At 42.2% G+C, this 20654-nt stretch overlaps 2 protein-coding genes across 2 annotated transcripts; both read left to right on the top strand.

Annotated features, from left to right (window-relative positions):
- Positions 1–6202: 6202 nt before the first annotated feature.
- On the top strand, positions 6203–7715 carry LOC131678876 (neurogenic protein big brain-like). Its single transcript, XM_058959292.1, has 2 exons — positions 6203–7029; positions 7172–7715. The coding sequence occupies exons 1-2, from the start codon at positions 6245–6247 to the stop codon at positions 7611–7613; spliced, it is 1227 nt and encodes a 408-aa protein (XP_058815275.1). The 5' UTR covers positions 6203–6244; the 3' UTR covers positions 7614–7715.
- Positions 7716–17789: 10074 nt separating this feature from the next.
- Positions 17790–19144, top strand: LOC131684264 (coiled-coil-helix-coiled-coil-helix domain-containing protein 2-like). The gene is made up of 2 exons (XM_058966974.1): positions 17790–18104; positions 18165–19144. The coding sequence occupies exons 1-2, from the start codon at positions 17976–17978 to the stop codon at positions 18528–18530; spliced, it is 495 nt and encodes a 164-aa protein (XP_058822957.1). The 5' UTR covers positions 17790–17975; the 3' UTR covers positions 18531–19144.
- The last annotated feature ends 1510 nt before the right edge of the window (positions 19145–20654 follow it).

The following is a 20654-nucleotide window of genomic DNA, read 5'->3' as shown; positions in this document are numbered from 1 at the left end:
TGCATAAAAGTAGGCCCTGGCACAATGCAAGCGAAGATGATTGTTGTTTCATATGCTTTATCAGCATTTGAAAACATTTTCCTAGATAATTAGTGTAACGAATATATTGAACGATATTCAACTGAATGAATAAGATGGATAGTTGAATGAATATTTTAATGTAGAATACATTTAAGGTTTCAATATAGGGGTCCCGTTTCAAAATATCGGCTGCGGTGCCGCGTCAGATTTTGAACGTTAATAACTTTTATCATACTTAACAGAATGATTTGATTTTTAGGCCAATTTGTTGCAAATATGTTCCTCTATGCTGTATTAAAATTTGAAGTATGTATAACATGTACTAATAACAAAAAAAATGTGTTTTGAAAAATCTTTCGAAAACGACTCGGAAAAGTGAAAATTTTCAGCCCATCCCGCACAGAGCCGTCGTTATGGTAGACCAACCGAACAATAAAATAATGAAAAGTTTATATATAGGTCCACTACATGTTTGTTCGTATGGTTATTCGCATTGGGTTGCTTGACGAGAGCACTTGGTGGGGGAAAGACGGCATATTCCTTTGGTTAGGCCATTAGAAGCCGGACGGAAAGGAAAGGCTCATGCACGGCACGAGAACGAGCGAGAAAGCGATAGTAGTGCATATTAGCGCGATTCTGTCGGTCGGTTTTTCTCATCATTCATATTCGTTCAAGCACTAGCAAGCAGCCAGTCCAGCGAAGGAAAGCAGTTGGCAATAGCGACGGACGGAAAAAGTGCCCCAGCTACTGGTGACTCATTGGAACTGTCGCCCTGCAAGAATTTCGCCCCAACTAAAGGGCAACAGAGTAGGCTATCGTTCCAGCGTCTGGGTCGTGAGATTGTGCAGGACTGCAAAGTCGAGCTACGCTTACAAAGCTCAGTCGTAATGATGCCCCGAGAAGACAACGATGCCTGCTTGGTCGGTTTGTTCGAGAATGCAAAATAGTGCTTTCTAGCTCACCGTGTCCGCGGGGAGTGCGTCTGAATTATGCTCCCGCAATAAAACAATAAACGGTTCTTTACAGGACCAATTAATTGTGTTCTAATAAGAGTTAAACTGAAATTTACATTTTATGGTGCATAACAAATAATTTTCAGAAAGCAATATAAGCAATACGATGTGTGGAAAGAAAGAAAGAGAATTTAAATTATCCTCTCTCGCTCGTTTTCGTGCACTGCTTTTCTATTCCTTTCTGCTGCTACTACCATCATAACTAAAACGAATGTGCGTGTTCACCCACCATCCTATGGCCAGTGTTGCCACAATTGCATGTTGCTATTACACTTTGAATTATTTTATCGATTCTCTCTAGTGTTGATAAAATATAGAACGTGCAAAGTACACTAGTCGCATGCTTTTATTCGAACTTTTTGGCAGCCTCCGTTGATTAACTGCATAAATCGATTTGTTTGTGCAGCTCCTTGCTAGTAGCAAACTAAATAGCCTTTATCAGCGCTAACAAATAACACGAAAGAATTTAAATTTGTGAAAATCTTTTCCTTCCTTCTTTTCAAATCTGCAACATTCTTTGAAAATATTGTTTGAATGTTGCTATTGAAAAACTGAACATGCAAGTTTGCTAGCACTGGCCACTAGATTGAAGGCGATGGAAAGACAGAATATTCGTTTTGGTTATGCTAGTATTGGTAGCCGAACGGAAAGGAAAGGCGCAGGAATGGCACAAAAACGAGCGATAGTAGTGCTTTCTCGTGTGTTCATATATGAATATTGGTCGTTCGGTTTTTCTCATCATTCGTATTCGTTCAAGCACTAGCAAGCAGCCAGTCCAGCGAAGGAAAGCAGTTGGCAATAGCGACGGACGGAAAAAGTGCCCCAGCTACTGGTGACTCATCGGAACTGTCGCCCTGCAAGAATTTCGCCCCAACTAAAGGGCAACAGAGTAGGCTATCGTTCCAGCGTCTGGGTCGTGAGATTGTGCAGGACTGCAAAGTCGAGCTACGCTTACAAAGCTCAGTCGTAATGATGCCCCGAGAAGACAACGATGCCTACTTGGTCGGTTTGTTCGAGAATGCAAAATAGTGCTTTCTAGCTCACCGTGTCCGCGGGGAGTGCGTCTGAATTATGCTCCCGCAATAAAACAATAAACGGTTCTTTACAGGACCAATTAATTGTGTTCTAATAAGAGTTAAACTGAAATTTACATTTTATGGTGTATAACAATTTTCAGCAAGTAGGTTAGAAATACGATGTGTGGAAAGAAAGAAAGAGAATTTAAATTATCCTCTCTCGCTCGTTTTCGTGCACTGCTTTTCCATTCCTTTCTGCTGCTACTACCATCATAACTAAAACGAATGTGCGTGTTCACCCACCATCTCATGACCAGTGTTGCCACAATTGCATGTCGCTATTACAATTTGAATTATTTTATTGATCCTCTCTAGTATTGATAAAATGTAGAACGTGCAAAGTACACTAGTCGCATGCTTTTATTCGAACTTGGCAGCCTCCGTTGATTAACTGCATAAATCGATTTGTTTGTGCAGCTCCTTGCTAGTAGCAAACTAAATAGCCTTTATCAGCGCTAACAAATAACACGAAAGAATTTAAATTTGTGAAAATCTTTTCCTTCCTTCTTTTCAAATCTGCAACATTCTTTGAAAATATTGTTTGAATGTTGTTATTGAAAAACTGAACATGCAAGTTTGCTAGCACTGGCCACTAGATTGAAGGCGATGGAAAGACAGAATATTCGTTTTGGTTATGCTAGTATTGGTAGCCGAACGGAAAGGAAAGGCGCAGGAATGGCACAAAAACGAGCGATGGTAGTGCTTTCTCGTGTGTTCATATATGAATATTGGTCGTTCGGTTTTTCTCATCATTCGTATTCGTTCAAGCACTAGCAAGCAGCCAGTCCAGCGAAGGAAAGCAGTTGGCAATAGCGACGGACGGAAAAAGTGCCCCAGCTACTGGTGACTCATCGGAACTGTCGCCCTGCAAGAATTTCGCCCCAACTAAAGGGCAACAGAGTAGGCTATCGTTCCAGCGTCTGGGTCGTGAGATTGTGCAGGACTGCAAAGTTGAGCTACGCTTACAAAGCTCAGTCGTAATGATGCCCCGAGAAGACAACGATGCCTACTTGGTCGGTTTGTTCGAGAATGCAAAATAGTGCTTTCTAGCTCACCGTGTCCGCGGGGAGTGCGTCTGAATTATGCTCCCGCAATAAAACAATAAACGTTTCTTTACAGGACCAATTAATTGTGTTCTAATAAGAGTTAAACTGAAATTTACATTTTATGGTGTATAACAATTTTCAGCAAGTAGGTTAGAAATACGATATGTGGATAGAAAGAGAATTTAAATTATCCTCTCGCTCGTTTTCGCGCACTGCTTTTCCATTCCTTTCTGCTGCTAATACATCATAACTAAAACGAATGTGCGTGTTCACCCACCATCCTATGGCCAGTGTTGCCACAATTGCATGTTGCTATTACACTTTGAATTATTTTATCGATTCTCTCTAGTGTTGATAAAATATAGAACGTGCAAAGTACACTAGTCGCTTGCTTTTATTCGAACTTTTTGGCAGCCTCCTTTGATTAACTGCATAAATCATTAGATTTAAATTAACATCTCGAAGTGAAGTCACGATGCTCCGGTTATGTCACAGACATTACCCACCCATCTTTTTTTTTAGTTTAGAAGAGCGATAGTAGTTCGTATTCGACTACTATCGCTCTCTCGCTTGCTCGTTTTCGGGCCATTTGTCTTTTCATTCTTTTCTGCTACTAATACTAGCATAATCAAAACGAATGTGCGTCTTCCCACCATCCATTTAGTGAGCAGTGTTGCCAAACGCATTTTCAGTTTTTCATCAATAACATTTCAACAATATTTTCAAAGAATGCTGTAGATTCGAAAAAAAGAAAAATAGTTGGTGATGGAAAAGAATTCCCAATTAGAATTTTTAACCATAATTATAACGAATCATTTGAAAATGTCACATGCAAACGTAATTTCGTTGCATATCATTAGATTTGGATTAACGTCACAAGTGTAGTTACGACACTCCGGTTATGTCGCAGACATTACCCACCCATCTTTTAATGTAGAATATTTAATCTAGAAATCAGAATGTTCCAATGGTCGTTTCAGGCGACTTCAACATAGATGTTTCAAAACAAGAGAATTTGAAATTTGTGCATTTTATGAATGAATGTCTCAAGCTTCGTTTGATCTCTGATCCATCACAAGCAACTACACTTGCAGGCACATGCATTGATCTTGTATTTGTCAAAAACGGCAATGCAGAAACCCGACGATATATTTCGTACTTTTCATATCACAGACCAATACTTTCTTTAATTGATCCAGTGGTTTAATTTCAAATGTAAACAACGCTTGAAAAATTATAACCGGTTGACGACCTACACCTACACCAATCATGTCAGAATCGCCTCCTGGACAACAGCTAAGCCCGGAAATAGTAAGAAGTTAGAAGCATCCAACGAGAATCGAAGCCAGCGCATCTCCCCCACCAAGGCCAACAACGCCAACAAAAACGGTCCTTTTCAGGACTACCATCATTTTTGTAAAGAATAATTTGAAATATTCCTCGCCCAAATCACCTTTTGTCCGAAAATTCCAATGAATATCAACATATTTGAAGAACGTGTTCCTTATGTATTCTACATCTCTCCGGTTATGTCGCAGACATTACCCACCCATCTTTTTTTCTATTCACCGCGAGTCGTAACAGGTTCATTTTCAGTCGTCAAAAAAGAGTTTCGATTTTAAACTCTGGTCGTCGGCGTAGCCGAAGATGAATATACCTATGGAAGGGTATGTTGGTGATGAAAAGGGTGACCGCCAGGACGGACCCCTGGGGTATTCCATTTTCCTTAGTGTAAGTTCCGGATTGCTGCCGCCGACTCCGTCCCGGAATTGGCATTTTTGTAAGAAGCGCTGTATGTAGAGGCCTAGGTTTCCTCGGATTTCCCAGCGGTCAAGCTGCCGAAGTATGCTCTCTCGCCAGACGGTGTTGCTCCTTGTCAATATCAAGGGCGGCAATGTCGATGTGTAGGCCATCCCTTTTGGCCTGGTCAAGGGTTTCCCCAGAGATACCAAGTACGATCTGGTATCCTTCTCTTTCCGGAAGGCGTGTTGCCGGCTGTCCAGCAGCTGGCGTTGATCCAGTATGGTGGGTAACCTTCTATTGGCCATTCGCTCAATGCAGAAGTAAATTGATGAGCCGGAAGTTTTTGGCCAGCAACTCAACCCAAAATTGTACTCCGTCTTCGAAACCTGTTCTAATATCCCAATTTATACATATTACTGCTCAGAATTCGTTCTATATCATTAAGTCTACAAAAATAAAAAGATAAAGATCAGCAAGTTTTACACGGAAAGTCGTTATGTGAATAGAATATAAAAATAAACTGTTTATTTTTTTCATTATTTAGATTCTTTCGACATAAAAACAACTAGAGTTTAATTGAGATCGTGATTCACATTACTTTTCTCATAAACTTGTGTTCCGGATAAACCCCATTCGGTTGTAAAAACAAGAAATGTGAAAAATTTCGTTAAAACTATCAAACAGGCAAATAAAATTAAGGTAGATCTATTTCATGTCTTAGAGTGGTTTCCAGCCCTAAACTAACACTATTCGACGACAATCGCATCCCGCATATTTTCCCGATAGAAAAACCCAGTTATAAATTACCAAATTAGATCCACCAATCGAAAATCTTAACCAGCACCGTTTCACCATATTCGATACCATGTTATTTGAGGGTGCATACTGCAATAGGATATTCTTAGAATCGACGCAGGAAAAAAAAACAAATTACAAGATTGAAAAGGACGGGAAAGGATATCCTTTCCCGATTTAAAACCAACCCTAGGCGAAGAAATTTGCAGGTAGAATTCCACATTGTTCCCGATGCTTATCGTTTTCTCCTTCTTATTGTCCAAACATTCGCTATGCTCATGCACTAACTAGCCAACATATATGCACCCCTACAGTTTGTCCCAGTTCTATGAGTCCGATTGCTACCTTCTTCTTGTGCTTGCCGCATCCTTGATTCGTACCACGCAATGTTTGCAGGTTTTCCCTCCGGGGTACGAAATGGGACATAATGCACGTCACAAACATAAAAATGCAGGTCAAATATTGAAGTAGATTTTGAATCTCATTCGACTGTGTCATATATATTCTTTCTACGAGCGAAAAATCAAGATAAATAACTAACAAAAACACTATGCCGGTTTCTTCTTTGCAGATGCCCTATCTGAACCCCGCCCGCTCTCTGGGACCATCGTTCGTGCTGAACAAATGGGACAATCATTGGGTGTACTGGGTAGGACCGCTGGCTGGTGGCATGGTTTCGGGTCTGCTGCACGAATTCATCTTCAGCACACGGAAAACGGTGAAAAAATCCAAGGACGAAGGTGATTCCAGCATCAATTCGGACGAAGACATCAACTACGATATGGATATCGATAAACCACAGCAGGCGGGCAAGTACCACACATACCGGCCCCCGACTGGAACGCTGGTCAGCCAGCAGCGGTACTGCCAAAGCATCTACACTGCCGAACCAACGTCGAAAACGGATCGTGTGGAATCGATCTACGGTGGAACCAAGTCCATGTACTGCAAATCGCCACCGCTAACCCGTGCCAACTTGAACCGATCCCAATCCGTGTACACTAAGAGCAACACTGCCCTCAATCGTGATCTGAGTATTCGACCAGGACCTCTAGTTCCCGCTCAGAGTCTGTACCCGCTGAGAGTTACTCAACCCCAGAGCTCCCACCTGCAGAATCAAAATGTCCAAAATCAACTGCAGCAGAGATCCGAAAGCATCTACGGAATTCGGAGCTCAATGCGACAACCAGGACCAGCCGACCGCATTCCCCAACAAATGCCTCCACATCCCCAGAACGTGGATCCCCAAAGCTATCAACCCATCTACGGAACTCGCAACAATCCAAACTGTTCAACAGATGCCCTCAAATTTGATCGGGATCCCCGAGAAAACAGGTACGTTACCTTCCTTTCGTCTATTTAAGAAAACGAGAACGATGTTCAAAACCCTCTTCGTTTGAACACCGTCCGTAATCCAACAACCAAGTAGACACCAAAATTAATAATAACTACTAACAGTTCTCTTCTTTGATTGCAGTCGCGATGATTCCATGTCTTCCAAATTTGCCCGCGCTGTCCGCCCGGAATCCATGTACGGTCAGCGGCGGGTTCAGTCAGCCCAGTCCGACGACAGTTCCTATGGTTCCTACCACGGGTCGGGTCCTGCCATCACTCCGCCAACCCGCAACGCCAGCAATAGTAGCAGCACCTATAACGGAGGTCTAGTTCTACCGAACTACGGGCACGGGCCCGCCGGAATGAACCAAGTTCAGATGGCGGAACGGAAAATGTCTTCTTCTTCATCTCAGCAACAGCAACAGCAGCAGCAGCAGCAGCAACAACAACAACAACACCAACAGCAACAACAACAGCAATCCATGAGAAACGCAACAAGTATACAAAATACCAACCTACCACCGCCACCCCCGCAGCTACAGAACCACCAAGGCTACCAGATGCATCCAGTGCGACAGAACTAAGAACCACCGAAATGAGTTATAAAACTCCTGTAAATCGTGTGTTTTGTTATTTTTAGTTTGAAAGATGTTTTAAATGTAGTTAGAATCTTTCTTTGCAATGAACTCTACAGTTCATGTTTATTTATTTATCTAGAGTACCAACCCTTAACTTCCTCAGACTTTTCTTCCATCAGAATTAACGACGTCGATCCTCTGAATAAAGACTGGCCATTTCAATCATATGTTTACCATTTATCTAGCAGTGCCTTTCCATTCGAGCACGAAAATTGTCAAAATCATTCAATACGAAGAAAACCATATTCATATCCTTGAATTGACAGTTCTCGTGCTCGATTGGAATGACACATACCGATAAATGATAAACAAAAAATAGAGTTGTCGGATCTTTATACCAAAGATTCAGAGTCTTTAATCAGAATCACAACAAAATAAAACGATTATTGATACCAGCGAATGTTACGATCATTGCCTCTAAGACTGAAGCCTATTTTTGTATGTAGATGAGATTTATGTATACACGCTCCGTGCTGTAAGCTGTTGATGGTGTTCCTGACTCGTGTGTATTGTATTTAGCTCCAGTATAAATTGGATGGTTTTACATCAACATTGTCGCAAACTGTATTCTCTAATAAATAGTCATGAATAAGGAAACGAAAATAGCACCAGCTCACAAACTGAATAAATTACAATCAAATATATAGGTCACAAAAGGAAAAAATAAAACGAATAAAAAGAAAGTGTTCTATAACTGTATGTAACTTCACAATTTTAAATTCATTGTGTTTGGATTAGTACAAATGTATATAAAGCGATAAACAGCAGTGTTTAACCAACTGAATGCAGCACTAATGAAATAGCATGTAAGCGTTCAGAAGTATTCTCAACCCCGGAAGTTAGGAGAATCAGTTGTGAGGATAGATTTGTTGTTTCTAATAATATTGTAAATATTTATCGATAGAATAGGAAAATGAAACGAATAAATAAAGTAGCTACTACCTTGAAAGCAAAAGCGCAAGCTCCTTTTATTTTCTATTATCACACTAATAATTGGAAAGCTCCTGTTTATGAATTTGGAATTCAAAAATCAATATAAACCTTCAAATCGATACACTCGTGGTCTGACACAAGGAGTTTTTATTCTCAGGTGATACTACAGACACTTTATATAACAGACTAGCGGAGAGAAAAACAGTAAAACTAGCAACCATGGATGTAAACTGGCATCACGGAAGCTCCTATAAGCTTTGCATGGGCTCCCTCTTGCACTTCCCCTCTCAAAACCCTCATTGAGTTCTTTGCGACCGGTCTCACGAACACCAATGATGTTGCCTGGTTGAAAACAATCCCATTTATTTTTGCCGTCTTTGTTTATTATTTTCCACCAGCTTGTGATGTAGTATTTGTGTCATGTGGCTGCACTTTTTGACAGTCCGTTTGGCTGCAATTTTTGACACTTCGCTAGTCTGTGTATAAAGTGTCTGTAGGTGATACGATCCTCAAAAACGCCGATCAGCCATGTTGGTTTTAGAAACGACAGCTAACAACATTGTTTAGGGGAGCCCGGGGCTAGTTGGCGGTTGGGCTAAGTTGGCGGAATCCCTCTTTCTCTGTTTGTATTAGACATATAGCGCTTTCTCTTCTTGTGTACCTCATGTTATGTGAAACCCGTTATCCAATGTGGTTTTGTTGCAAAACAATTTGTTTGGTTGTGGGTGATATTGTGTTTTCGAGCATACCAAGTAAATTTTCTAAATTTTAAATACTTTGCGTTATTTAGCGTGATTTTCAAACTATTTTCTGAATGATTGTATTTTTCGATAGCGCGTGAAAAGTGCTTTCAGTATCCGTATAAATATTACAACTATCCACAAACAAAAGTTATTTTTTAAATAGTTTTTAATAAAATATGCGGTTGGGGTAAGTTGGCGGTGCTGCACGCGGGGCAAGTTGGCGGTACTAGTTACAGTGCAAAAATGTCATCAAAAAAATTTATTTCTGGAATTCACTCCAAAGTAAGAAAATCTTTTTCTTGTGTATCTCGCCAATGTAGGAGACATTTATTCTGGTCAATTGAATGAAGAATTTTGAAAATTTGCTTTAGAATAGAGGGTATGCGTCAAAGTCAAAATGCCGGGGTATTGAAACTGAAATATAATAGCAAATGTCGGTTAATATACAGTTTTTTCGAAAAGACATTCAGCACGTTCCAAAAGGACCCTTGAAGTAATTGAATTTCCATTTGATTGCTTAGTTTTTGGCGTATCATCACATACCGCCAACTCACCCCGGGGCCGGGGTAAGTTGGCGGGTTTTCCGCGTCACATATTTTTATCTCTAAAAGTGGAGACAATACATCAAACACTTTTAAAAACAATCAGAGATGTTCCCAACAGTCTGCTCTTCCATTCCGCGTGTTCTATTTTGCAAGATCTACCTACATCAAAGCAGTAGAAATTGAAAACTGAAAACACCGCCAACTAGCCCCGTTCTCCCCTACTAGTCTCTCCATATGTTTGCTTGGGTTTCAGTGCGTAAACAAAGTTGTTCGCTGTCATTTTTCTTCCCCGCAGTCTGCTGCACGCTACCTCACTTCTCACCTAGTTACTGCCAAAGACGAATCTCCTTAGAACTCTAAGCACCTTGGTCTGACAGTTGCGGTCCAAGTAAATGGTATCAATCGCTGCGTCAGTAACGAAAACTTGCATATTGTGTTTTAGACGCTCACTTCATTTGGAGTTTCCCGGGAACTGCCGGATATTCACCCATTGTTCGAATACGAGCTTGAACTTCCGTTATCGGTGGTAGCTAACAAATTTATGGAAAATATTGGAAACAATCCATTCGTTATAGAGCTACATTGGAAAAAAAAAACTGTATTTCTGGGCAGTGCTAAGGCGATAACCTTCCACCTGGTGTTGTTAAACGCGTTCTTCACGTCAATCGTTACCACGGCGTAGTAGCGATTACCCCTTCTCTGTTGCTTCGCTGCTTTCTCCACGATCGCGATGACGGTGCTTAAGGCATCCACCTTCGAAATCCCTTTCCGGAATCCGAACTGCCTCTGCGATAGTCCGTTCTCACTTTCAGCGTAGTTCGCCAGCCCGTTGAGCATGACCCTGTCCAGAAGCTTACCAAGAGTATCCAACAGTCATATAGGATGACACGAGCTGGATCTCCTAGTGGTTTCCCTGGTTTTGGCAGGAACACCATCTTCCATCTATCCGGGAAGTAATCTTCGTCCAGGTCTTTCTATAACACTATTCTGAACGTGTCCGGAAATGCGGTCGCGGTCTTCAGAGCCACACTGGGGATAATGTCTGGACCGGAAGCTTTCTTCGCTTTCACTGTAAGGAGCTCGTTGTTGTAGACCCGATTGTCACTAGCATTTCCATCGTCTACATCAACGTACGGTGTAGATTGCGGTTGGGTCTGTTGAAATCGCTAATTACCTCCTATACTTTGTGTTGTGCATCCACCCACCCCCGGTGGATAGTAATGCTTGGTGCATCACCCGACCCCTCGAAGTTTTTCTCAAAAAAAATCTAAATGACACTTTTTACCGCGTCAACACGTTTAACATTAACTCCGATTAAATAGCTGTAAAGTTAGCTCACGTGATTTTCAATTCACCAACCTTAATCCGAAACCCACTATGCTGTGTCCGCTGTCCTGTTTTACCTGCTCGTTACGCCGACAAGTTATGGGCCCAGGAAGCGTTCGGAATTCTGTGGAATCGGTGAAAATAACGCAATAACGCGAAGGTTCGAGAACGTTTTTGTTTGTATTAGTGCGCTGTTGATGGAGGAGCAAGCACGCTAGCTGTGAAAAGTTTTCTCTTGGAGAGTTTTGCTTGTGCACGATAGCGGTATTGTTTTGCCAAGATGGTTGACGCCAGATTTGCTATTCCTAAGCTGAGTGGGACAAATCGGCAAACCTGGAAAGTTTGCGTAGAAATGCTGGTGCAACGAGAGGATCTGTGGACAGTAGTGAGCGAACCCGTCTCTGACGAGGAAGATCGGGTCGATGGGTGGCGGAATGCCGATCGGAAGGCTAAAGCAACGTTGGTGCTGTTGTTGGAAGACAGCCAATTATCGCTAGTGAAAAATTGCTCACAGTGTGTTTAGTGCTTTGAAATCTTACCGTCAGAAGACGACAGACACGATCGGTAAGATTTTCATTATTGAAAAAGTTATGCTCGGTGAACATGCCCGAGCGCGGGAATCTAGAAGATCATTTACATGAGATCGATGAGCTGTTTGACCGTCTGGATGCCGCCGGTACCGAGTTAGATAAAGACACGAAGGTGTGCATGCTTTTGAGAAGCCTTCTCCCTTCGTTTGATAGCATTATTTCGGCTCTGGATAGCCGCGAAGACGATGATATTTCCCTGGACATCGTCAAATCGAAACTGATGGATGAATTTCTTCGTCGTTTGGAGCGAGAGGGCGCTGGTTCAAAAGTCGAAAAGGCGATGCGATTGGTGGACAGCAAGCAAAAAGAAACTCGCGTGTGTCATTTCTGCAAGCGCTCCGGTCATTTGCGACGCGATTGCCGAAAGTTTAAAGCCTCGCAGAAGGCAGAACGTGGAACTGAAAAGGAAAATCCAAAAGCAAAAACCGCTCAGGGCGACTTGAGAAGTGTAGCAGGCAGTGAAAGTGTACAGCCATCAGCGTGGGTGATTGACAGTGGGGCAAGTGCCCATATGACGAACAGCCGTGAATTTTTTGATTCATTAAGTGAATTCAATGGCGGGTTGATCACGCTCGCTGACGGGCAAAAGACGCAGATCCTCGGTGAGGGCTGTGGAGTGCTGAATGGGGTGAACGGTTCTGGGAGCATTGTAAAAATTGACGTGAAAGGTGTAAAGTTTGTCCCGGGGCTATCCTCCAATCTAATCTCAGTAGCCAAGTTGGCGGAAAAGAATCTCACAGTTAATTTCGATGGCGAAGGCTGTCGGATTGCGAATGCAGAAGGAATAATCGCGGCGACTGGATGTCGTTATGGTGGTTTATATTACCTACGGATTGCTGAAGCTTCTAACAAAGCGACAACAGGTGAGCATCACGAGAACTGGCAGCATTAGTGGCATCGGCGTTTCGGTCACCGTGACTAGGCAGCTGCTGAACGACTCATCAAAGAAAACATTGCAACGGGTATAAAGGTAGATGATTGTGGCTTGAGCATTGTTTGTGAATGTTGTTTGGAGGGCAGATCTGCCAGACCTCGTTTTTCCCATGTGGTTGAGCGCAAATCAGAAATAATCCTTGACATCGTGCATACCGATTTGTGTAGTCCGATGAAAACCGCAACACCAAGCGCTAATCGTTACGTCATGCATTGAATTGACGATTATAGTCGCTTTACGGTCACATATTTATTGAAGCACAAATCGGAGGTAACGCAGATGATCAAAGATTATGTTCGATGGACGAAGAAGCTATTTCAACGTAAACCCAGTGTCATTCGTTCCGACGGTGGGGGCGAATTTTGTAACAACGAACTGAAGAGTTTCTACCGTGCAGAAGGAATCAAGCCACAATACACCACACTCTACACTCCCCAGCAGAATGGTGTGGCCGAGCGTAAAAATCGATCAATCACGGAAATGGCCACTTGCGTGCTGATCGACTCAGGCATGGAGAAGCGTTACTGGGGAGAAGCGGTTCTCACCGCAACGTATTTGCAAAATCGTTTACCCTCAAGAAGTATTACAAAGACTCCCCAGGAACTATGGTGGGGACGCAAGCCTGATTTGGGTCATCTTCGTGCGTTTGGTGCTGAGACATATGTGCACGTACCCGATCAGAGGAGAAGTAAGCTGGATAGTAAGTCGAAGAAGCTGCGATTTGTAGGTTACTCAATGGGCCATAAGGCCTACAGATTCGTTGATTGCGATAATGATTCCATTACTATCAGTCGCGATGCGCGCTTTATTGAATTAGGGGATAGTTCTTCCTTGATCGATATACCATTGAACAGTGAAGCAAGCGGAGAGCGTAGAGTGGTCGTTGAGGAGGAGAGAGATCCTCTTAAGATCGAAGGCGGGGACACGCCTGACTCGGACGCAGAGTTCTTCGAGGCCGAAGACGAGAGGCCCACTCAGGCGGAAGTTGTTCGTCTCTCGAAACGACAGACAATGGGTAAGACACCACAAAATTTGGAAGATTATATTAACGATTACGCGGAGGAAACCGCGGCGTGCGCCACAGATGAACCATTAAATGTTCGTGAGGCATTGGAGATTGCTGAATGGCGGGAAGCTATGGAGGACGAAATGCGATCCCACAAGCGAAATCAAACGTGGGAGTTCGTGCCGCTCCCAAAAGGTCGTAAAGTTGTAGGATCGAAGTGGGTCTACAAACTAAAGCGCGATGAAACTGGAACTGTAGCAAAATACAAAGCAAGAATAGTAGCCCAAGGATTTTCGCAGAGATTCGACGAAGACTACGAGGATGTGTTTGCTCCGGTGACGAGACACGCAACTTTCCGCACATTGTTGGCTGTGGCGTCTAAGCAAAAAATGACGGTTACTCATTTGGACATTAAGACAGCGTATCTTTACGGTTTGTTGGAAGAAAAGGTCTTCATGCGCCAGCCGCCGGGATACGAAGTGCCACGCAAAGAAAGCTATGTGTGCAGGCTGCTGAAGAGCATCTACGGCCTGCGTCAGTCAGCACGTTGCTGGCATAAGAAATTGCACGAGGTTTTAACAAAACTACAATTTAAGCAATCATCAGCTGATGCTTGTCTGTGTATAATAGGTTCCAGATCTACTCAAGTGTTTTTAGTTGTGTACGTCGACGACATGCTAATCGCTTCGACATGTGTCACCGAGCTGGAAGAAATTACGAATGGTCTGAGTCGTGAATTTGAGCTGACGCGTCTTGGGGATGTGCGCCACTTCCTTGGCATGGAAGCTCGCCGTGACAATGATACGTATACGATTCGTCTTCAGAACTATATCAACAAGCTGCTCGAGGATCAAAGTATGAGTGAAGCCAAACCGAACAAGTCGCCGATGGACCCGAACTACATTAAAGCTGAGGACAACAGTGAACTACTGAAAGATGTTTCTAAATACAGAAGTGTCGTTGGAAGCATATTATATCTATCTGTTGTGGCTCGTCCGGATATTGCAAATAGCGCAGCAAATCTCGGAAGAAAATTTGCTGCTCCAACGGAACAAGACTGGATGGCGGCTAACAGGGTGATGAGATATCTCAAAGGAACAGCAGCATACAGTTTGCGATTGGGTGGTAACAAAAATCAACAACTGTTGGGGTTTTCTGACGCCGATTGGGCTGGTGATCTAGACAGTCGACGATCAACATCGGGATTCGTCTTCATGTTTAGCGGAGCGACGATTTCGTGGGAAAGTCGTGGCCAATCAAGCGTGACCCTTTCGTCTATGGAGGCAGAGTATGTTGCCCTTAGTGAGGCGTGCCAGGAGGTGACTTGGTTGAGACATCTGTTGTCAGACTTCGGTGAGTGTCAGGAGAGGCCAACTATTATGCGAGAGGAAAACCAAGGCTGTATTTCCGCAGATCAAAGCACATCGACACGAGGGAAAAGTACATTCAAGAGTTGTGTTCAAATGAACAGATCATGTTGGAATACTGTCCGACTGATCAGATGGCAGCTGACACAATGACAAAACCGTTGGGACCGCTGATACATAAGCGATTCTGCGAGATGTTGGGACTGGAACAATGAAGTGGATTGAGTAAGGAGGTTTCTCATCGAGGAGGAGTGTTGAAATCGATAATTACCTCCTATACTTTGTGTTGTGCATCCACCCACCCCCGGTGGATAGTAATGCTTGGTGCATCACCCGACCCCTCAAAGTTTTTCTCAAAAAAAAATTTAAGTGACACTTTTTAACATTAACTCCGATTAAATAGCTGTAAAGTTAGCTCGCGTGATTTTCAATTCACCAACCTTAATCCGAAACCCACTACGCTGTGTCCGCTGTCCTGTTTTACCTGCTCGTTACGCCGACAGGGTTGTGCTTCGGGAAGAGACCCTACACAATAATTTTCAGTTTGTCAGCGCACATTTCAGCTGGCATCGTTGGACTCTAGATCTTGGCCAATACGACATGGTAAGCGTTGCTCCAAGGGTCTACTTTTCTGCACAATTCCTTATAGCGCGTAGACTTGCTTAGCACTATCTCACGTTAAAAAGAGCGATTGGCTGCCCGGAATGTCACTTTAGACTCTTCTCTGGCTGCCTCAGATCTTGCTCTCTGAATAGGTATTCTGCCTTCAGTATTGGAGCGATGCTGTCAGTACGAAGTACTTCCACAAAAAGGTACTTTTCGAATTCCGCTCGCCAGTTCTCACTCTCCGCTTTACAGTACAGTTCCGACAACTAATGGTGTAGTGGATCGCCTGGTGGTCGCTATGTGTGTACTGCTCATTATGTCGTGAATTCATGTTATCCACCAGCGACCAACTACAGAATGTTACGTTGATGATGGAGCTCCGACCATCTTTACGGAATGCGGTAAAGGAGCCTTCATCGCACAGCTTTACATTCAGCTTCGTCAGGGCTTCCAAAATCTTCTATAACAACCGGCGTTCGTTCGACTAACGAGTCGGTTAGCACGTCCAGCATTTGATTGTAATGCTCTGGTGTCTACCATGGGGGAGCATAACTATCAACCACCTCTTGGATAAGGAAACCGCCCATCACTTGAATAGACCTTTCTCGTCCGACCTAACCCCCTTTTTTTTATTTTTAATCGAAAGATTACACATTTTTAAGAATATTTCCGTTAAAATCAGACTTTTTAGAGCTATCGTGATTTTTTAACGATTTTTTAAAGTTTGAAAAATGCAAGAATGTTGAATATTTTTTTCACCTTTGCAAGAATGGTGAGACTCAAAAAGTGTGTTTGGGCAGCACTGGTATGTATATTATTTCTTGAGTTCTTGGCAACGCGGCAAATGAAGTGGTGAGTTGCGGTACAAAATTCATTGGCAATGTAAACAAAATAAAGTGAACCTCTCGCTGTAGAGCATTGCATGAAAATGTTTAACCTCACCTATTTGACAGTTCAGAGAGTTTGTTTACATGGTATTGAAATGTTTTGTTGATTCGATCATAGTATGAGAAACTTGGTTCGGTTCGATGCTAAATATTAACACCTTGTAAACTAGCTCGCTCAGTTGTAATTTGTCATCATCATACAATGTTCCGTTAAATTTGGCATTTCGACTTTTGTTGTACATGATTCGTTGAAGTGAGCCATTTCTAGCCAAACATTTGGAAAAGGCTTGCTCCAAAATGCAAGTTGATAGTTGATGCAAAAATGGAAATTAAAAGTATTTTTTCTAATTTGATGCGAATTTGTTATACATTCCTAACGTCGTCTGCCCCTAGTTCTGTGCTCCTGTGCTACCCGAACAGGGTATTTGATACAAAAACATATGCACATGTTTGCCTGTACAGCCTCACCATTTCTCATTCTCACTCTTATCAAAACTAGCGTGGATTCTTTTTGCCTTGTGCGAATGGTTCTCGTGTACGCACCCGGTGTACGTACACGGATGCTTGAACTAGAGTTTTTACACCGTTCGCTTGGGTTCGAGGCGAACCTGTACTTCGAGACGAAGCATGTTTAAGGTTGAACGCATGCACGAAATTTTGTACATAGTTACAAACCTGTCAATGTTCATGGGAGATCTTGTTCCAAGAGCAGATGTCCATGATAACTCTTGATAAATGATAAATGATTGATTGAAACAGAAAATTTAGTAAGATTTATAAAGCTTAGACTTGTAGTTCTTCGATGAACCAAAAAAGAAAATAGAAAAAAGTTTTAATTTCGGAAAATGGCATAAAAAAAACTGAAAAAGCTTATATTTTAATGTTAAATTCGCTTACTTTTCTTCAAAATAATGTGGAGAATTTTTTTAATTCAGTTTTCCGTGGCTCATCGACTGGCTACACATATGCACTCTCATTAAAATATGAAGTCAATCAGCTGATAAGTTTTTGAGTTATCGCGTCTGCCAATTTGAAAAATGCGGTTTCGTGAAAAATCCCTATTAAAGTCTGGTCATCAAATTAGATTTAACCTGAGACGAGACATGCAAATAGCAAAAAATCGAACGTCAAATGCAGCCAGTCTATTTAAACTATATGAAGCAGAAAGAGAGGCTATGTGAGACGAACTATAGAATGAACAGAAAAAAGAAAAAGAAAACATCTATACGCAAGTCACGTTTCAGGATTTAACTTATTTTTTCTACCTTTTGGTGTAATATCAGGCCTTAAAAGAATTTGCTTGCGTTTGGTGTCCAAGTAGAAACAATATGCGCAATCATACGAAATAAAACTATCAAATTTTTAAATATAATGAATTTGACCAAAACTTTTTCTCAATGTTTACGTTTGGCAGTTAGACCCTCTTCAAATTTTTGGGTAGAATTTAGTTTAATTGTTGCAATCAATTTCATTTGGTTTGCTTTTTTGCTAAATCACAACGTTAGTCACAACACATTTTGACCATCTTTGGTAATTGATGACCATTACAACCCATTCTAGGTCCGCTCCAGTTGCAGCTGTTTCATCCCGTCCGGAACCGAGTCAACCGATGGTCTAGCCTGCGACGCGCTCGGCTGTTGCTACGTCAATGGCGCAGCCACCAGCCAGGGACTTGGATTAAAGTCAAAAATATCAGGTACGCCAGGTGGTGTTGCTGCAATCGGTTTGCCGTCGGACATTCCCCTAACCAGAATATTCAGCGGTTCCGATTCGAAGGAGGCAGCCACAGAAGCACAGACTGCTTTGGTTCAGCAATACGCTCCGGCAGGACGATGCTCGTGGAAGATCACGCAGTTCCGGTCCTGTGCACAAGAACAGGCCGATTTGACCCTGTGCGAAGGTTTCAACGAGTCGCTCAGGCATTAGTAGCAGAGTCCTTGCACCTACATCTTGTTGAGTGAGCAATTCCGACGAAACCACACCGTTCGCACCAAGTTGGATCACAATAATAAGTGCGACGTCGAGAAGAAGACTTCCCGAGAGCTACAAGCAATGCTACAAGATTAAATAGCAGGATATTTTTAACGTGACCATGGTATAACGTAGCGGATCTAGACAGATTTATCCCGCAGAATAAGATAGCAAAATTACCCAAAAACTAACAGCTGCTCTCGTTAGATTAAATCCCAGGAAGTATAATTTTCATTGCATTATTTAGTCAACCGAAATTGAAGCTAGGAATTAACTTTCGAAAGCTAGCCGCTGTTTCACGTATCCTGGCACTAAGTAGAGTGTGCTAAGTTATTACAAATATCAGTTCTCAATGGTAGATTATTACAAAGTTCTGGTCGTGACCAGAACCACCACCGATGCGGAAATCATCGCATCTATGACCAGTACGACAAGGAGGGTCTGATGACTAACAGTTTCCGAGCGGCACCACCATAACACACGGCACCGGCGACATGTATATCCACAACATACTAATGACTTATCCTTCCGAAAAAGTGAATAAAAATCTACTCTAGCTAAGCAACAAACGTTTTGACTATGCAGTTTATCATTCGCTGCCTAATTATTCCCTGCCAATTTGAACAAGACAACAATTGCGGTGCCAAAATGATGTCAACTCGGGATGGAATATAACAAATAATTTCACCTTCCCAAAATTCTTCCGGAATGTACAATCCTCTCCATTCTTATCAATCCTTCAAACTCCTTATCGTCAGTACTGAGCACTGTTTTGCACCTGCCCGCTACATCAACGACAATGCGATAATCGGTGAAACTTTTGCTTTAATGTAACTTGAACACGAATAAAAAATTGTTGAACTTGTTACCTATAAAGTTCAGGTAAACTTCATCTAAAAAATGAGTTATCAATCGGGTCATATTGTTGGGACTTATCCCATGATCGAACAAACAACTGTGTACAAATCCTTATCCTTCATCCAGAAATCAATCGTTTTATAAACCAAAGCTTGATCTTGTGATTCAGCATATGCCAACGGAGTTTCCATCCAGCGTCGATTGGTCAGTGTATGAACCAGGTTCCCAATGTACCAATCCTTATCCTTCTTGAGTTGATTTTCTTCAAAGAGCATCGAAAGTGTGGAATCAAAAGTTTTGCAAGTCCATGTAAACAAACTCTCTGAACTGTCAGAATAGTTAGGTTATACACTTTCGTGCAGTGTTCTATGTTTTTGACAGGTATATGAATGAATTATTTTAGCATCAGTGATGCCAGGTCTATTTAAACAATAGCTTGCAGTAAAAATATAAAAGTTTGCAGATTTCCGCAAAAATCTTCAATAAATTTGACATAGAAATGTAGTGTCTTGATATTTTCAATGATCAGAAACGTTGAAGGCTGGGTAAAATTAGCTGACTTAGGCTTTGTTCTGCTAAATATTCGTAATCTGCAAAAATCTGCAGCGAAACTGCAAAATCCGCAGATTTAGTAATATATATGCAGATCTGGCATCGTTTTAGTATTCCCCACAGGAAATTCATCCAAATGGTGTAAAAATACGGGGAAACAAGGCAAGATAGGTATTCAGAATATGGGGTTAAATGAGCAGCTCGCACAATTTTTGATTTTTTCAATAGTTAGAGGTACCAAATCATCGCGGCAATATACAGTAACGCATCGGGGATAAAAAAGGAAGCATTCTAGCGTATAAAATTTTTTGACGAGAAAGGTCTATTGCCGTCATCCTTGCACTATCCATGACCTGTGTATAAAGTAACCGTTATCGGGAGGAACACGATACGGTTCTACAATCATTCTTCGTTTCTGTTGTCGACTACCCCAACAGTTGCTGTGCAATGTCGCAATGATTGAGATTGATCTGGGTTGTCTCAATTATTCTTGACTTGCCTTCGTCTTTTTATACGCAGGGTATTTGAAGATTATGCACCTTGGTTACTTCTTGCAGTCTCTAGCAACATGCCCCTTTCTTGCGCACCTGTCCGGGCCCTTGCAGTTCCTCGTCTGATGTCCGAGGTCTAAGCACCTGAAGCATTGCTCCATCTGCTTGGTAACTCGAG

The sequence above is a fragment of the Topomyia yanbarensis genome, chromosome 2, assembly GCF_030247195.1.
Source record: "Topomyia yanbarensis strain Yona2022 chromosome 2, ASM3024719v1, whole genome shotgun sequence".
NCBI classification, from domain to species: domain Eukaryota; kingdom Metazoa; phylum Arthropoda; class Insecta; order Diptera; family Culicidae; genus Topomyia; species Topomyia yanbarensis.
Note: the sequence above shows the minus strand (reverse complement) of the source record. Positions and strands in the feature narration are given on the sequence as shown.

What these genes read in the sequence shown, in the direction of transcription:
- LOC131678876 (XM_058959292.1), top strand. Translation starts at nt 6,245, where the DNA reads ATGCCGGTTTCTTCTTTGCAGATGCCCTATCTGAACCCCGCCCGCTCT. An exon ending in CGGGATCCCCGAGAAAACAG is followed by an intron (nt 7,030 to 7,171) that starts GTACGTTACCTT and finishes CTTTGATTGCAG; the next exon opens with TCGCGATGATTCCATGTCTT.
- LOC131684264 (XM_058966974.1), top strand. Translation starts at nt 17,976, where the DNA reads ATGAATTTGACCAAAACTTTTTCTCAATGTTTACGTTTGGCAGTTAGA. An exon ending in CTTTTTTGCTAAATCACAAC is followed by an intron (nt 18,105 to 18,164) that starts GTTAGTCACAAC and finishes AACCCATTCTAG; the next exon opens with GTCCGCTCCAGTTGCAGCTG.